This window comes from Protopterus annectens, chromosome 8.part1 (genome assembly GCF_019279795.1).
Source record: "Protopterus annectens isolate FY-2018-M chromosome 8.part1, PAN1.0, whole genome shotgun sequence".
In the NCBI taxonomy this organism is placed as follows: Eukaryota; Metazoa; Chordata; order Ceratodontiformes; family Protopteridae; genus Protopterus; species Protopterus annectens.
In genome coordinates this window covers 366598838-366618230 of record NC_056742.1, presented here as the reverse complement: position 1 = coordinate 366618230, position 19393 = coordinate 366598838, and the positions used below count along the sequence as shown (strand labels likewise).

At 37.4% G+C, this 19393-nt stretch overlaps 1 protein-coding gene across 3 annotated transcripts in view; it reads right to left on the bottom strand.

Annotated features, from left to right (window-relative positions):
* DNAAF1 (dynein axonemal assembly factor 1) overlaps positions 1-19393 on the bottom strand; it is a 1332504-nt gene that overhangs the window by 1191050 nt on the left and 122061 nt on the right. For all 3 annotated transcript variants that reach the window (XM_044081943.1, XM_044081945.1, XM_044081944.1), the window contains exon 3: positions 7183-7345. In XM_044081943.1, coding sequence (XP_043937878.1) covers positions 7183-7345 — 163 coding nt within the window. The remainder of the gene's footprint in view (positions 1-7182; positions 7346-19393) is intronic.

Here is a 19393-nt window from a genome sequence, read left to right as displayed (position 1 = left end):
ACATTTGTGCTGCAGCCTCTTGGTCTATGATACACACCTTTGTGTCTCACTACAAGCTGGACACTCAATCCAGATCGCGTTCCTCCTTTGGTTCCACCAAACTCAGGAATGTCCTCCCTTGATAGCACCCAGTATGACAGCTTGGGATTCTGACCCAAATGTTTGAAAAGGATGAAAATAGACAACCCTGGACATGAAAGTTATGTACTTACCATAATGTTAGAGCCATGTTGGCTGATTTTCATCCACTTTAAACTCCTTCCCTCCTGCCCCCTTCCAGCTTGTCACATTTAGCTTCAAGATGATTGACTGGACCTTTTACTCCCTGTCTGGGCACAGTGAGACTGTTCCCACTATTCCTCAACAGGTGGGTACTACCTATCTTACTGGTTCCTTTTTTAATTTCTCCAAATCTTTTGGGTTCCTAATACCATGATGGGAATGGACCCTATTCCTAAGTCAAAGTATGATTAAAGTTCATGAAATTAGTATTGTTTCAATCGTTGATGTCAGCCAGAAGTGCTCTTCTCAGCACCCGCAAAGTGCCCAGCGATGACTCCTTCTGCAATTCGTACAGAGTTACATGTATCAGTAACATATCTAACTACAAATGCAGATTCTTTTTTATAAGACATGTTGCTCCTACTACTATTGGGACTGTCTGGGTATCTTTCTTCTACATCGCTCTTGTTTCTGCCTGCAAATCCTGATATTTTATGACTTTGTGTCTCTCTCTATGCAATACACTGCAGTCACTGGGTGCAGTGATTTCAATGACCAATGCTACTTTTGTCTTCTTTTCATGGACCGCTATATCTGGTTTTCTCGCATCTATCTTTTGAACTGTTGGTAATGGGTGATCCCATGTGATGTAGACTTCATCATTTTCTATGATGCTTTGTGGCTCATGTTTCCAGTGTTTTCAGCTATTTCAATATTATAATGTTTGCACAATCCCCAGTGCAACAGTCTTGCCACATTACTATGCCTTTCAGTATATAGTCCTTCAGCCATTAGTGCATTACAACCAGCAATGAGGTGTGCAACGGTTTCCAATTCTCTTTTATAAAACCTACATTTGCCTGTTTCTCCCACAACTTTGTAAACCAATGTGTACAGAGCCCACTGTCTTGGGCCGTCAATATTAACATTTCATCTTTTGGCTTGAATTCGCCCTCTCCTTAACCATTCCTGCATTTGATCCTGATCAACATGAGGTTCTTCCAGGAGTTTTCTAAATACCTGCAACTATATTTATGCATTTTCCACATTTCTTGCCTTCTCATCTGATCCTTTACCTTATATTCTTTTTTTTTGTTTGTTTTTTGGCACATTCAGTTGCTGCCTGATTTTTATCTACTTCTAGTTTGATTTCCATTCCCGCTTGATGCCAATTTGCTTCTGCTGGACTAAGGGAAGTCATCTTAGATTTATTCTACTCATGTTTAAGAACTTTCACTACGTTTGGTCTTGTGAAGTCAACAGATATGTGTGCAGTCCCATGACTGCAGATCTATACATGGAATCAGTTTTGAGGAGGCCCATACCTCCATCAGAATGTGGGATATATAATCTTGGGATGCACTTATTTTTATAAATCATTTGATGAGCATGAAGCATCCTTCTTGTTTTCCTGTCTAACCTTTCAAACACCTTTTGGAGCCAGTCAATCACTCCAAAGATGTAAATTAACACAGGAAGACCAAATTGGTTTATAGCTTAGATTTTGTTCTTAGATGTTAAAACTGTTTTTAGTATTAATTTAAGCCTTCTACAATATGCCTTACTGAGTTTTGTTTGAATTTGTTCATGTTTTATTGCTGATCCTTCATCAATTCCCAAATATTTATACACTCCCTCTTGCTCAAGTTCTTTTATATCACATTCCTTTCCCAACTGATGTTTTCTTGGTGCTGCAGCTTTCCTGCTTTAAAAGTTGCTTTTGCACATTTATCAAGAACAAATGACGTTTTTATATCATCTGAAAAAGTTTTGACTACTTACAGCTGTGCTTTCAGTTCCTCATCTGATGAGCTATACAGTTTTAAATCATCGACAGAGTGAAGATGAGAAGTCTTTACACTGTTGTTTTCTGGGAGCCAAATTATAGCCATGACTTAATCTGGTAAGCAGAAAGCTTAATGGGTTAAGGGCAAGACAAAAGAGCAACTGCGACAGTCACCCTGGAGTACCCCCTTTTTGATTTTTATCCCTGGAATAATAATTTGTCCTTTATTATGGCTTAATTGTAAAGTGGTTTGCCACTGTTTCATGGTCACTGTAATGTAATCGATCACTGTAGGGTGCATCTTATACATTTTTAAGCACTCTTTTATCCATAATGTGGGATACTGTCAAATGCTTTTTTGTAGTCAATCCATGCCATACTTAGATTCTTCCCCATTTTACAGTTCTCCATTATGACTTAAGTTAGCAACACATGATCCTTTGTTCCATATGACTTTCTTTTATTACCCTTTTATTCTACTGCCATGATTGAGTTTTCTTCTAAATGACTATAAACTCTGTCGGCATCAAGTGTATAGTTCATACATCTCAGAAGGCAAGCTATTGGACTATACTTTTTAGGATAACTTGCAGGTTCAATCTTAAGTAGGAGCATTGTTTTTCCTTTTGTTAACCAGGCTGGTGTCTGGTCAGGATGTGCATATAAACAATTTTTACTCATGTCTAAATCTTCATACAAAGATGTTAATACTTTTAGCCAGAAGTTAGGTACTGCATCTCAGCCTGGGGTTTTTCATTTAAAGGCTTTTCATAACTTTATTTCAATCTCTATGGCCGTTACTTCATCCCATTTCATATCAGGTACATTTGAACTTCTTATTCTTTCTTTTACTTCTTCTATCCGTTTACTGTCTTTGTTAAGTTCCACAGGATCTTCATAGATATTTCTCCAAAATGTATCTATTTCTTATTTTCTGGGTGGTCTTTCAATTCCTTTTGCTTTGTTTCCCAATTCTCTATAGAACTTTTTGGGGCCATCAATAAATTGCTTATTTTGTACTTTTTCTTTATATTTATCTGCATATCTTCTGAGCTTTTCTGTCTGTGCTGAGATTTTTAGTTTATTTGCAATAGTGCAAGATAGATCCTGATCTGTTCTAATATTGTGCTTTGCTTTTATCACATCTGTCTTTCTGAGCATTTTTGTTGATCTGTTCCCTCTTCTATACTCTTCTAGCAATGACACTTCTTGTCTTAATTGTTTATAGTTTTCTCTATTCGATACATCCATATTTCCATACATCTATAGGATCATACTGATGTCAAAGAGAGGGAGCAAAGTCAATCGGAGGAATTAAGGTGGGTCTAGGGAATTACGGGTGGGGAGGAGTCAGAGCTCTGGAGCCAAAGTTGCTTTGAAGTCAGTGCCAGGGTCAGATCCATTTGAATCAGATGACCCATACATTTGAAACTGACAAAAATAGACAACACTGGATTGTATATTATTATGTATGTAAATATTAGAGCTTTTTCTCCTCAGGCCTCTGCTGATAAAGGGTATCTATCCCAGTCTGACTTTCCCAGTCAACAAAAGATAGATAAATAAATAAAATACAACAGATATGTAGAAGGCTCTCCAGTGAATAGTAGTCTTTTCTAGGTGTTGCAGATTTTAAAAGTATGATGGAAAAAATGGGGTTAATACTCCTAGGTACTGCACTGAGCACTAAGCAGGCAGGCAAATAAGAAAAAACAAGATAACTCAAACTTTAGCAGTCTAACAAGAACTTCAGATTTTGATCTTTTACTAGTATAAGTAGATGAGATGAGACTGGAAGGAACTTCCAAAGACAATTTATAGTAAGGGCACGCAACTCAGAAACACTCAAAACAAAGAGCAACACAAGTTGCCTGGTGGGTACTCAGTATTCTGGATCTATGGAAAACAATGAGAGGGTAAACATTATCAAATAACTTAAAGGGAGTGAATTCACAAATTATAATTTTATGCTCATTGACATCAGCAATGAAAGAGGAGGGAATTTCTGGTCAAATGAACACAAGTGGCATATGATGACAACAACAAGAGGGTGGGGAAACTTTTCAGTCACCACTAAAGAACAAACAAAGCAGTCCCAGTAACAGAAATATTAGAACAAAATCAAGTACAACATAGTTTTTAGTTTCCTGATGTAGATATACTCAGAAAAATCGTCACTTTATGTTTAAAATATATCCAAACCATTGCTCTGATGTGCATCTTCAGAGTGAGTTCAGCCACAAGGGACACAAAGACACACTAGGCCTTTACGGCCACCTGGACACACTGTGCTATCCTGTTCCTTACCTAAACTATGGAACTCTCTTCATCCCTCCCTTAGAAATACTCATAACCACTCTAACTTTAAATCCCTCCTCCATTCCTCCCTCTCTTCAAAGTGGGAATACCCTTGCTCCTTCCCCACCCACATAGGACCCTCCTATAGCAAACCCACCGTCTAACTCTATGCATCATCTCTGCACTCGCATTATTTGCCCTCCTACTCCTCCTTAACCTCCAAATTTTGTTAATAGTTTATTTCCAACAATTTCTCGTCCTCAGTTCTAATTCACTGTTAATGACCCTTAGACTGTTCTGTTGCTAGATTTTATTATTATTGTAGAATGTAGAATGCTGCATAAAGCTGTAGGACTTCTTTGCTTTATGTGTGTATATGCCAATATGTTTGTCATTGTTACTGGAACTTTTCTCCCCAGGCATTCAGTGAAAAAGGGCTCTTTTTAGGCCCAGTGGACTTCCCCGGTCATCAAACTGAAATAAATAAATAAATAAATATCCCTTTTTATAAATAGCAATTTAAAAATGGAAGTTGTACTGCATCCTCTATGTACCGTTAACTTTTTTTCTGCTGTTTTTCTTCTTAAGCATTATTTTGAATTACTCTTTCTATGGCACCTACTACAGTCTTCTTAAAAACAATACATATCAGTTTTGCTCTGTATGCCTAAACATAATTTTTTTCTAATAAGATTTAACAGTGTCTCTGTTCCTAGCATACTCAGTTGTATCTTGCTATAATTCTATATTACCCATTAGCTACTATAAACACCAATAAAGATGCAGTATAATTCATCAAAAGCCATCTCAGCAAGATGAAGCTCAAGATTCAGTCTGATACCTACTGGAAAATAAGCATATTTGGAGAGGATCTTTAGCCCTACTCACAACACTCCTACTTATCATAAATTACATCCAAGGCTGCAGTTATAGCTAGGAAAGAGGCTCAACCTCAGTAAGTTGCATCTCACTTAGATAACCCAAAAGGTTTCCTTTGATATTGCTATAGTTAATGTTTGCTCAAATGTTCTCTATTTTCTTTGTTTTCACAACATATACACATACAGACTATTTTTGATTACCTCTGTTAACCCCTTCTCAGACTAGTCTGTGTAGGCCTGCCATATATTCCATGACGTTTTTATGTCTTATTATATTAATCTTATGAAGCCTAAAATGTTTTGTAGCTATTAAGGTTTTGGATTCAAATTACTTCAATGACATTTAGATAGTTTCTAGTTTAGTTAGTATTGTCAGACTAAGAAATAGTCTGAAAGCATTGGCACCCATCATATTTATCAATACTGGTACTTTTTAGCATCTGGAATGTTACTGGCAATATAATGCAGCTCCGTTCTCTAAATATAACTTGCCCTATTTACTAAGGTAGCATCAAAAGCATTACTATGTCCGGCATACTCAGTCATTTTACTAAAAAAGAACTTCTTGCCATACCCAAATATATAAGCACTTGTTAATGTATTGACATAAAATAATTACATTTTTTAAAGTCTACAATAGATTCTAAACAATGGTTCCCTTGTCTTTTTAAGCACCCATAAATCATTTGAAATAATTCTAAACAACTGCATGCAGCAGCAATGAAAATTGATTTGTTTTACTTTTAAACTGTATTTTCCAAAATTTCACACTGGTCATTCAACATGCAGTCATTAAAATGTCTCTTTTAGTGCAATATTTTCTGAACATTATCAATGATTGCTCTACTTCTACTTTTACAACCATTACTTAACCCTGTTCCTTTTTTTAATTAGTACACACAGTTCCACTATATACTGGTTTATCATAATATTTCACCAAAGACAAGGTCTTCTAATAGGTAATTGGTTTGCTGGCAAGCACATTTACTCTGTGATGATTGCTGCAATACTTCCCTATTTTGTATGATTATTTGATATCAAGGTCACAATTACTGCTTCTAAATATGTACATACATTATCAAAAGTCTACTGCAAACTCAAGTCAGCTGTGTCATCAAAATTCTCAGTAAGAAATAATTTTATAATGTAAATATTTCACAAAGTCTTTTTGTTATACATAATTACCTTTTACTACTCATGCAGTCACTTAGTCTGAAATCAATGTAGGCAAGTTTTTTTTCCTCCTTTTTGCCCCATACTGTCCTGTCTACCTTTTTGTTGGTTTCTACTGCTGCTTCTTAAAAGCAGAGGACTCTTGCACATATCAACAGACTTGTCACTGTTAGCTGTACTTATGACCAATATACTCTGTGTTACTAAAATCTTTAATAAATATGTGAAAATCAGAGCTGCGATGCAATAAAAGTATTTACTGCCACATTTCTACATGTGGTAACTATAACTGGTATGGTTATACCTGCATATGTGGAAGTCTTCTTGGTACACATGCTATGCCTACCACCCTAGCGTACTATATTCCTCATCGTTGCCACTATTCTCTTTCACAATCAGAATAGCTAGACTTCAGTTAGTCAGTAACAGGAAAACAGACTTCACATGCTGCACAAGGTATCTATCAACTGCCATGAAAGCAATACTTCAGTTCAGCTGCATGTGCAAGAACGTCAACAAAGGCAAACCAGAATCAGAAAGAAATAAAATATAACGTATGTTAACACAGATGGCATTCTGTACCTAAAAAGGTAATCCTAAAATAACAATAAAAACAACAAAGTAAATATAAAAGTGCTCACAAGATCATGTACTACATTAGCCCTATGGTAAATAATAACATTTATTCTATTATTTGTAATCATAAGTTAACAATCCTGTAGTTACCAAATGGTGCTCTAATTACACACTACTTTCAAACTTTCAGAACATGGTATATTGTTTCGGCTTTAAAATAATAATAAAAATAAATGAAAACATTACCTAGGGCGATGGTTCTTTTCCTCATTCTGTTTTGATGGCTGAATACTACGTTTTTGATCACCACAGCCTATTATCTCTTCCTGCTGTTTTAATACTGCATTTGTAAGTATCCTTGCATTGTCTTCCGACCCACTATCATCACCAGAAGCAGAGTTTTCGTTAGCTACAAAGATATAATAAAATATAGTTGTATGTGCAAGAGTAGATAACTAAACAAAAAAAAATCATTGCTGCAAGAATTGAAACTATGAGTGGGGTGGTAAGTGTTATCAGGTGGATATCTGTCCCAACCCTATCTTTTCAGCAATGGAATGTCCCAGTTAAGTGTGAAAATGTGCAGTCTCAAGACAGGACCATTAGAGGGAGCCTAGCTATAAGCACCACGATTTTCTTTCTTTCTTTCTCTTTGTTTATTTAAACACCCAAGAAACAGCTGAACAGGATAATTTCCAGGTAAATGATACTGTGAAATGCTATACAGCGGAAGACTGAAAAGTAGCTTTTATTCCCCAAAATAAACAAGTCAAACACAAGTAGCAAGTAATGTCACAAATTTATTTTTACAGCATAATAAATGCATAAGAAGGAAAAATGTGTGCTTTGTAAAATGCTGAAAAGCAAAGGTCTTTATTAAATATAAGACAAAATAAAACCGAATACAAAAAAAACAAAAAAACACCAGTCCCATAAGGTGAGCAGCAGTATTGGGGTGGGGGAGGGAGGTGCAAATTTATTCTGCAGCAATGATTTCTGCTTAACTACCTGCTGTTACAATGAGTATAATTTAATAACTGCACTAAGTTCATCATAAGGATCACAGCTTTAAAAAGTGTAATTGGTTTGGGGTAGTGCCAAGCAGCATACCACCAGCTTTCAAGAAACAGGCACATTACATGCCATATAGAACTGCTAAAGCCAATCCTAGTCAACCTAAAGTGGGTATCAAATTTATAATACTTGTATATAGAAGGAGGTACAGGCAGAAGTCTCACAGATATTATAGGAAAAGCATTTTAAAAATAGTGAAGATATTGGCCTACCTGGTGGAATGAGCTCTAATCACCCCAGAGAAAGATTTATTGTATTCGTCATGAAACAGAGATACGCAGTAAGCTGACCACATGAAAGAGTCTGTTTAGTTACTGGTTGACTCTGGTTTCACTTTGCAAGTGACATAAACAGATGGTCAAACATCTAAGATGTCCTGTCATTTCAATGTAGTTATTTAAGTTTCTGTGAACATCTACAGTAAGCAATGTTTTTTTCCCTTTTGGTCTTCTGACTAGGAAAGAACACTACTAACCAAAAAGACTGGTTGAAGGAAACACCTAAAGAGGATTAGTGACTATGTAGGGGTCTTTACATATTCATGTTTGCAGTTTACTTACTAAAAGCTACCTTTGTCAGAAGTATTTCTAAAGAGTCCAAGAGAGGTACTTTAGATCTGCTGAAAAAAAAACAAACTTAAAAGGAAGTAGCATTGACTTTTCAATCATAGAGTTAAGGCCCCAGACAGGAAAGACAGAATGCCTTGGAAACTTTAAATTCAGGACTTCCAATCATAAAAAGTTTGAATGTAGTATGGGAGGCATACCTCTCAACCTCTTAGAGCAATTAATCTGGACAAATCCATAAATAATTTGGAAAGAAAAGTGGAAAAATAGGGACAATTTTTAAATACTGCTCCTACAAACTAAGAAAGTTGACAGAATGGCAGATTTTGCACTGGCATGAGTTGTCTGAAGGGTATGAAGTTAAACTCAAATTTCTGTCATTATTTTCTGACTTCACTCTTTAATGAATTGCCAAGGATTTGCTAGAAAAACACACTTTTATGAAAAATGGACCAAAAATATGAGGCAAAAATCTTTACAATTTAGAGGTATGGTGGGAGGCAACTGTTGAAAACATGGACATAAAAATCAGAAATCAAACACAAATACACATTCAGTGAAGAATATACCAGACCAGCATTAAAAAGAGTAGTAAAGTTTGCGTAATCTGAGAAACTTGAAATTGATATCTTAATTATTACTTTGACAGCAAAAGTAAGGTCTTGTATATTTAGATAAGTAGTACTTCTTAGTACTAGGTCTCTGCTTCTTTACAAATAAGTAACACCTGTAAAAAAATATGGCTATAAAGAATCAGCCTGAAATCCCTTGTTTATTAGGCAATCTGAGGATGGTATGCAGTCCTGTCTTCATTCATTTATTCTCTGAATATCAGTTAATCCAATTCAGGATCACGAGGCAATATCCTGTCACAGCACTAAACTGGGAAGAGGCAGGCAGGCTAATCCATAGTGATGCATCAGCCTATTGTAGTTTTACCTTTTTGCTAAATTAAAAAACTGCTGTGAAGAGGAACACTTAGAAGTGAGTTGACCGCAGTGTCTAGGAGAAGGCTGAACCAGGCTGTCATGGACACAGAGAAGAAAGTAGAATTATGTTCCTCTTTTCTCATTTTACTTTTAGCATTAGCATTAGGGTTAGAGACAATGGAGGAAATGCATTCTATGATGCCAACTTATCATTTGCTAACCGTAAGGAAACTTTGCCAAAAACAAAGGGAGTTGACTGTTCAGATGACAGAAAAAATGCTCCTGCTCTGGAAGATAACATTTTTTGTGATCATAAGAAAGGTATGCATGTCTAGTTTTCATTCACTGGAGGCAAAGATTTCTCTGCTAAGGACATCTGCTAGATTGCCTTGTTAACTTGTATATATCATGTCTTAAGAGACAAGTCCATCTCAACAGCCTTTTCCCAATCATGAGCTGTCTGCACAAAAGGCAGGAGTGAGATCTGACTCTCTAAAAGAAGTTCAAGGCTCAATAATATGAGGCCAGAAACTACAAAAATGTAAGTCAGAATTAACACAAGTAATAGTCTTCAAAAGCCACTCTTACACATTTAAAGTATGTTTTGTAAGTGAACAACCACACACCCCACACAAACATAGATACCAACTGCAATACTGTTGTACCGAACAGCAGAGAGAATAGTCAGACGTGGCAATTTCAGAGTTAGTATATACCCCAAAACTGCACTTAAACTCTCACATATCTGAGAACAGCAGTTATGATCCTCAAACTTACATTGGGTAATTGTGTTTTTCTTGGTTTACTGACAAAAAACATCATTACAGTCATGTCTGCCATCTTCTATAGAAAGTTTGGTATCAACAATGCTTCAAAAGTATATATACAAATCCACAGTAACATTCAGCGAACCAAACAAAGGATGAAGAAGTCACAATCCATAAAAACAATGACTTTATTGAAAGTTAACGCTTTCATGATGATACACACCACTTCTTCAGACCATATCTCAACAGAAAACGGAGGTATTTTATATTAGTTCCAATTAGGACTAATTAATACTAATTAAGAGACAACCACTCCAAATACAGCATGCCTAAACAATTGGTACTTGCATATTACTGCAACCACATTCCAACTGTGTTTTCACAGTCCATTCTTATCATGAACACTTAATTTTCTGCTCCACGTATTATTGCAACCACATTAAACAGTATTTGCACAGTCCATTCTTATCCTGAACAGTTAATTTTCTGCTCTAAATACTTTGCAATGTATAATATTAAACATGTCTGTTGAAATATTACAAGGAAAACCGTGACATAGTATGTCATTAAACTGCTTCCTCTATGGATATCTCAAGCAGATTCCAAGTGTATGTTCACAGGGCGGTTTGCTCATGAGCAGTACATTATGTGGTCCAAAAAGATTGACATGTATATTATTGTACAAATATAAATACAAACATTAAAAGGAAAGCTGTGAAATGGTGTCTCATTACAACGCTTCTTGTACAGGTGTCCGGGGGCATTTCCATGGGGAACCACAGCCTTAATGGTCGTGCTGAATGCATTCGTGCCTGGCAGAGAAATACCCAAAGGGCGCTTCCTGAAAGCGGGTGGCAGGGGTTTTGGTTATATATCTGCATTTAAAAATAAAGGGACGGTTTATAAATATGAATGTAGTTCACTTGCAAAGTGAACTGAACAACATTGTTTTGTACTGGCATGTATTCTGTGAATAGCACAACTTAAATGCAAAAGCACAGACCCTTGATAAGTATGACAACTGGTCCTTGGTTTACTTTTCCATGAAAAACAACTACTTTGTCACATTTATTGGTGAACTTCTTTTCAAAATGTGGGCGAACTATATATAACATATATGAGACGAGAAAGGGTTTGCACTGAGCATGGAATGTGGTTGCGATAATATGCAAATACCAAACAATTACCTTCAGCAAAAGCACAAGTAAAAACTAATAAAACTCTTTAAGAACACTACAAAGATGAAGACATACATGACAAAGAATGATGCATAACTAAAACTAAGTTTAAATTACTTAAATAACCTTCTGTTTTATAAAATTGGTTTCAAAGGGATTCTATTGTTCAGTCCCTTTCCCCTATCTGCTCTTAACCTTATTATCCATCTTGTTTCTGATGTCTCAGTATAGTTATTAATATCCCCTCCCCTATCATTATCCATTATTTTTTCTAGTACTAAAAATCTAAAGGTGTGTTGGTCCTTCCACAGACACATGTTTGGCCAGTGCATTTGTAAGAACAGCTTTCCTTATGTTAAGTAGATGTCCCCTAATCCTAAATCTCAACAACCTGTTGGTCTTCCCAACATAGAAGGCCGAACAGAGGTTGCAAATGGCTAGATATACCACATTAGGGGTATTAAAATCAAGTGTTACATTAAAATTAAACACCTTTCGTAGGTCAGGATGATCAAAATAATTGGTCTGGTCTATATATTGGATCTATATTAAATCAGCGACTGCTGATTTATCGGCAATTTAAGAGCGAAACCTGACAATCTCGAAGACAAAGAACAGCGATTTTTTCCCCCCAGGGGAAAAAATAAATAAATAAATAAAAAATCTCTGTTCCACCAAAAAAAAAAAAAAAGTTCAAAACACAAAATAAAGTGGGGGGCTTTGTCCCTCACACACCCCCATGTGGGGGGCTGTGCCCCCTCACACCCCCCTACTTAAATATACCAACTCCAAGATCGCACCACCGAAGACAGCCCAACTATTTTCTTCCCTGGGAAAAAAATCGCTGTTCCGTGTCTTCGGGATTGTCAGCTTTCACGCTTAAAAGGGTCGATAAATCAGCATTCGCTATTTTAAGCGTTCACTGATTTAATATAGACCCTATATATATCTACATTGGTTGCATCTAGTGCATGGTATAGTTCCTTTGACCATATCTATGTCTACCTGTGGTGTCTCTCTAGGATAGCATAAAAGTCTCTTCAGAGATTTTTTATTTTTAAATAAGAAATTGGGTTTGTCCCCCACTACATTTCTTATATCTGAATTGTGGGTCAAAATAGGCCAGTATTTTCTGATAACATCAGTAACTATATTAACATTTCTAGTAAAGTGTGTTGATACTCTGACCGTGTTATTGTTATGTTTGACCTGTTTGTCATACTCATTATGTAGCGAATAATAAGGTTTCTCCAAACTATTCCTCCATGTCATGGCTTCATCCAAAATCATTTGGGCTGAGGTATCTGTGTAACCTCTTTCTTCAAATCTGTCACTGAGCTCTGCTATTTCATTTTGAAATTCTTCATCGATTGCAAAGTCTAGAGACCCTTAGTGCCTGTCCCTTAACCACGTTTCTAAAAATATGCCTGGGATGCATGCTTTTTTTTGGAGTAATGTGTTGCTATGACAGTCCTTCCTACGTATTCTGGTGGATAATCCCCCATCACAATCCTTAAAGATCATACCGTCATGGAACTCAATCTTGTTGTATGAACTCTTAATGTCAAATGTCAATAAGTTGGTGGTGTTATCAATTTCCTCAAAGAAATGTTTCAATTCAGTCTCATCGCCACTCCATAACAAAAAAAATAATCATCCACAAATCCCCTATAAAAGACAATCTGATGCCATCTTCTAGAATCCAAGACATATTTGTTTTCCCATGCAGCCATGACTAGATTCGCATAGCTGTTGGCACTAGGCGTACCCATCGCTACTCCGTCTTTTTGTAGAAATAATTTATGGTCCAAGTACATAACATTATGTGACAAAACCAATTCCATTAGGAGGCACAGAATTAATGTCTAAGCAGTTCAACTCCCTTTTCATTGGGAATCGAAGTAAATAGGGAATGTACATCCAGGAATTGGTCAACTGAACCCATTTCTATCTATATAGAAAAGCATCTAAGACCAGTAGTCTATAGAAACCAGTATATTTTAGGAGATTCCAAGCAATTTTTGAGAGATTTATATGATTTTATGCATATGTTTAAAGGGAATGTCGAGTCAGTCTTGCTTGTAACTTTGGATGTACATTCCTTATTTACTTCGATTCCCAATGAAAAGGGAGTTGAACTGCTTAGACATTATTTATTATAAGAAAGAATGTATGATGGTAAATGTGTTGACCTTTAGTTATTGCTCCATGTGATTCCCATTCTCTGAAAGCTTGTAAAGTGTCTACAAATAAAAATTTCAAGTTCTGATGGGATTTTGCTTCTATAAGACAATCAACCATAATGGGATAAAATAGATCTCAATTAGTGTGAGAAAAGCAAAAGATGGAGCCAACATTTGGTGAATATTCTCTGAGCTGCAGAAAAGCCACACAACACAGAGGAAAAGTGACAGTCTCCCAAACAAAATTTCAGGAACTGTCTGTGGGCAATGTGGATAGGGATGCTAAGGCAAGCATCCTACACATAAATGATCATTACAAAGGCATCCTTCATAGGCAGAGGAATAAAAACTGTAGTATCAACATCCTGAACATTTTTTTTGTTAGGATGAACTGCATAACAGCTTGAATATCTAGAATGGATCTCTACTAACCATCCCTTTTTTTAAGACCAGAAAGAGCCTTGGCCGGAAACTTTTCCTTCTTCAGCAAAGGAAATGGATGAAACCTTTTCTCTGTCCAGTAATTTTTAAACTCCTCAGAAGTGCCAGATGTTGCATAATAGCTAGGGATGCTTGTAATATGATCCATAAATGATTTTCTAATAACTTGTACTGCATGAGCCTTGTTGACATTTCTTCATCTACTCACATGAATGTGGCAATCTGGAGCAGTTTGGTTATAAACTGGATAATTCGTACATTAGGAGCTGTACGCCAGGGGAACATATAATAGTGCCTGCCAGTACTGGGAAAAATAAAATTATATGAATTACTGGCCAAAAGCTTGCTGCTGTCCAGTCATCATTTGTTACTGAAACTGTACTTCAGTCTGTACTGCAGCTGCTGTCTAGCTTGTTTTCCAGACAAAGGATATGGTATGGAAGGAAAATCATTCTTGTATTTTGTGGTGGATAAATGGAATAGCTGCTTCACATATTGAATAGTTTTACTTTATTCTCCAAGCTTCTGTAGACATTTTTTGAGTGGGTAGATGGAACCAAAAAAAGAAAGGGATTGAAATAAATATTCTACAACATTCCTTTAATATCCTCAGGGATAAGTCAATTTATGCATTCATGGCTGTTCTTGAAGCAGTTCCAATCACAGCACCCCTGAGCAACAGTACTATAACAAAATTTCATAATATGAGAGCCAAATTTATCACCAGTCTGTACGAATCTGTTGATTTTTTGTTCTTTGAGTTTTATTTGAGATTCACATAAGGAAGTTCTTGAATTAAAATTTCAGTATGCTTCAATATTTCTTAAACTTCACTGTATGGCTCTGGCATCAAACCATTCTAAAAGACAGAGAATATGATGTGTATAAGTCCTTAACAAAATCATCCAAACATTCACTTGTCTTTATGACTGGACATCATAATCAACTCCTTTTTCATATTTTCTACATGAGATTGAAGTATCACATCAACTGTTGCCATCTTTCTCAATTCTATGACACTCTCTTACCTATTTCAGTGGTCATGCCTCACTGTCACAAGTCTTCTCTCATACAATCCATATATCTCTTTGTTGGACACACTCGTTTCCTCTTACCTTCATGTCTCTCCCAAATCTTCTTCACAAGATTGTCTTTTGTTTTCCTGCAAATGTACCCAAACTACTAATCTGTTCTTTTATCTTCTATGCAAATGGAGCTACTCTGGCTTCTGTGTTGATGTCATCATTTCTTCACTTGTCCCACAGTGTGCATCCTACCTCCAGGTCAGGCATTTCAAATCCATCACCTCAAGCTTCATCAACTGCTCTGCCTCCACTGCCCAGGCTTCTGTGCCATTCAGCAGTACTTGTTGCACCATTGTTTTTATTTTTCAGCTTCATTGACATTCTTCTCTCACACACTACCCCTGACACTATGTGTCAGTTGGATGCAGCCCCTCTGATTCCAGCTTTGACCTGCTCATTCAGAATTGCCTTTCTCCTCAGCCACTTTTCACAAATACCTGAAGCTGTTAGTCTCTTATAGTACTTTCCCTTCTATTTCAGTTTTCAGTTTCTTCTATTCCCCACATTTCCTGCTAAGACAGCTGTCTTCTCTGTACTCTGTTTCATTGCATGTGCCTTTAGTTTTGTATTACATCATCCTATCATTGCAGAAGTTCTTGTTCAGACTCTGCTTGTAATGCTACATCATCTGTACACAACAGCTTTGTTAATCTTTTTCTTCTAATTTGTTTGCTATTGTAGCTCGTCACCAGTATGAATAGCAGTGGGCTTAAAGCTGAACGCTAGAACCCTCTTGTGAGTCTGAACACTCTATGTAGTTATTTCATTGGGTCCTTCTGCATAGCCTGCACCAATTCTACCAATGTGTCTGGGACTTCAAAAGATTGTAGGACTACCCAAATCAGCTTTCTTGGGACCTCGTCATATGCTTTCTCCAAATCTAGGAATGCCCAATTAGAGTCTTTCCTCATCTCCAGCTTTTTCGTGCCTATCTGTCTCACTGCAAACATTGAGGCAGTTGTGCTTTGAAAGCTTAAGGGCATCTTCCATGTGCACAGGCTGTTAGTCAGCTTGAGCAGAGCTGAAGAAAAAGAGTGGTTTGATCACCAAGCTCTTCAGAGCTTTCGTGCTAACAGAAGGAGGCCAGAGCTCTAAAAAGGCCAATGGTAGGAAAATAAACATAAAGAAACTCACCCTGGAAATAAAAAATATGTAAAATAAGTGGGAGGGAGCTTGCAGCAGTGATCATTTGAACAACTACTGTTATGGTTCACATGCATATACCAGGCTAATGACTATCAGTGTCTTTACAAGCCTGGACAAAAACCCAATTTTGTCCCAGAGTTCCTTGTAAGTGTATATGGTGGGGTATGTTAGTAAAGAAAAAGCCAAGGGTTGTGTGTGTATGTGTGTGGGGGGGGGGGTATGCCAATTGGGTATTAATTTATTTACACTCCACCTCTGCCCATCAGAGACATGTGGCCAGACCAGGGGTGAATTTGTGATTTCCCATCAAGTGATCAAAGTTTCTTTTGAATAAAGTCAAGGATGAACTCTGCTCCGTATAGATAGGGAGTTTATAACACAGAGCAAGGATCCTTTGAGACACATATCAGTTCCTCCAGCATGTTCTATTTATGTTAAAGGCAAAGTTCATGCACTTAGATCTAGTTAGTGCATCTGGTGCGGTTTGTTTTTGCAGATGTGCAATACATCTATCAGAACTGGATCTAAGGATGCCTTATGTGCTAGGCATAGATTGCCTCTCAGAAACATGTGGGAGACTGAGTAAAGAGATAGGGCATTAAGACAATCTGTAGGATAGGGCAGTCTTTCCCTGAATTCTCCTGGTTAGGAACCTTAGAGAGCAGTCCAACTGTTGTAAGTGCTGGTTAGGTACATGCCCAAGGAAGAACTGTACTCAATGATGCATCTGATAAGGGCTGAGTAGAGTGGCACTGTAACTTCCATGGACCCGGATGCCATTCCCTTGCTTATGAGTTGGGTAACATGCTCAGTAAACAGGTGCCTGAAAGGTATTAAGATCCTACAAGTCAGGCAATTAGATGAAGTTGTTTGTGGTCAAGATGCATCAAGTATGTTCTTGGGTGAGTAGATTCAGTCTGTGAGGAATTTGAAGCAATTGTCCCTGGCCAATTCCAAGAGAAGGGAGAACCACTGGTACCAGGCCCAGAAGGGAGTCACCACAATTGTCTTGGGGGATTCCTTGCAAATATTCAGAAGTACCTTGGATATCAGTGGAAAGGCATACAGGAACATTCCTGTCCAAGGAAAAGAAAAAACATGTGTCTTTCAAGCCTTCTTGTATGGAGTCCGGGAGCAGAAGTTTGCCAGGTGATTGTTCAGAGAGGAAGAGAAAAGGCCTACTCGAGGAACTCAGCAATAATGAATCAATTCTCGAAAGACCTCCCGACCATTCATGAGGGTTTGTCTTTGTCCTGCTCAGTTTGTCTACCACACAGTTTTGCTCTGACAGAATGTAGGAAGCCTGTAGAGTGAAACTGTGCTGTAAACGTGTGTTTCATGTTAACATGAAATCCACATGGGGGGGGGGGTCCTAATTCTCCTTGCTTGCTGATTCACCACATTGTTGTGGTATTGTCTATAACAACTTGAAGAGGCCCAGGGGACCAAAGGTGATTCAGAGAGTACAGAGCTTGATTAGAGCAAGCATCTCTTTTATATTATGTGCTTGCATCTGTCCTTATTGCTCCAGATACCTTGCACATTTATCCCTCTCGACACTGCTTCCCAAGCAAACGCCAAAGCGACTGTGATGACAGACTGCTCTGGAAGATGAGGTAAGAAGGGAAGGCCTGGCTTTAGAGGTATTCCCTGTCTCCACAAAGAGATTTCCCTTCTGAAAAATCTCAGAAATGGATTTTGAAAAGATAACTATGTTGGTGCTGGGACCAAAGAGACAGACACTATTGTAAATTTCTCATGTGGAGTTTTTCTAGGAGTATCATAAGAATCATAGATGCTGTGAGATCTAAAATCTTGAGGTATCCCCATGCAGAGACCAGTGTCTCAGTAGAAAACCAATTAAATAGATCTAGATGTACATCTATCTTTTTCCTGTGGAAGAAAAGGTTTTTGAAATGAATTGTCTTGCAAACACCCCCTGGAACACAATCCTGTGCGATGAAATCAAAAAAGACTTTAGAATGTTCTCTTGGAATCCCAGTTTGTATAGCAGATTTCTCATCCAAGACAGTGACTTGTGAAACCTTGAAAAATACTCTACAAAAGATAAGCAAGTTGTTTAAATGTGAAAAATGTCTATACCGTGTAGCCTGCAATAAGCTATAACTGGAGCTAGACACTTTGCGAACATTTGTGGTGCAGTAGAGAGTGCAAAGGGTAAGACAATTCAGACACACAAAAACCTTAAGAAATTCCTGAAGTCTGTAGGGATGTGATGATCAGCATCTTTTAAATCTACTGTTACTGGAAAACTTAAATGAGGAAGAACGAGTAACAAGTTGTGAAGTGACAGCATTTTGAACTTGGGCGTTACCAGAAATTGGTTTAAGAACGAAAGATAGATCAAGAACTGGTCTCCAGGCATTTTCTTTCTTTGGCACCAAAAACATCTTTGAATAAAAACCTTTCCCAAACTTAAGCAACATATGCTGAAAGACAGGGAGAAGTAGAGGAGTTTTGTCTGGTGGATGAGGCATTCCTCCCTGAACGGCAGGAATTTCCTCCCACTGCCATTTGTAACCCAAATGAAGACTCTTCAAACCCTTTTGTCTGAAGCTATCTGTTGCCAAAGAGAAAAATGGAGAGTCAGACTTTCTGGAAGGGATATGAGCAGCCAGGGTGGAGGGTGGAAGGAACATGGTCCCCCTTGCCACTGCCTATTGAATGTCTTTTACCAGCATTTTGCTGAGACTTTTTATATTGTTTCTTGCCAAATTGAATGAAGGGGTACAGAATCCCTTGGAAAATTTGGAAAAGGAGGACTGAAACATCTGACAGATTCCCCGAGTCAATTTACTTCTCTCAGCACATTTTTTAATAACCTCTGCAGCAGAGGATACAAAAACTAACCCTTTATCTAAAGGAGAATTCACAATCACATTTTTACATCTTCTGGGAGTTTCCGAGAATGCACCCAGGCAAACCTCCTCTATACAGCAGCAGTGGCCATTACCCTGGAAGAAGTATTTACAGAATCATAATGAGATGTGACCTGTAAAATGAAAGAAACTAAACCATTCATTGTAGATTTTTCCTGACAAGAAGGAACTGCAGATAAAATACTTTT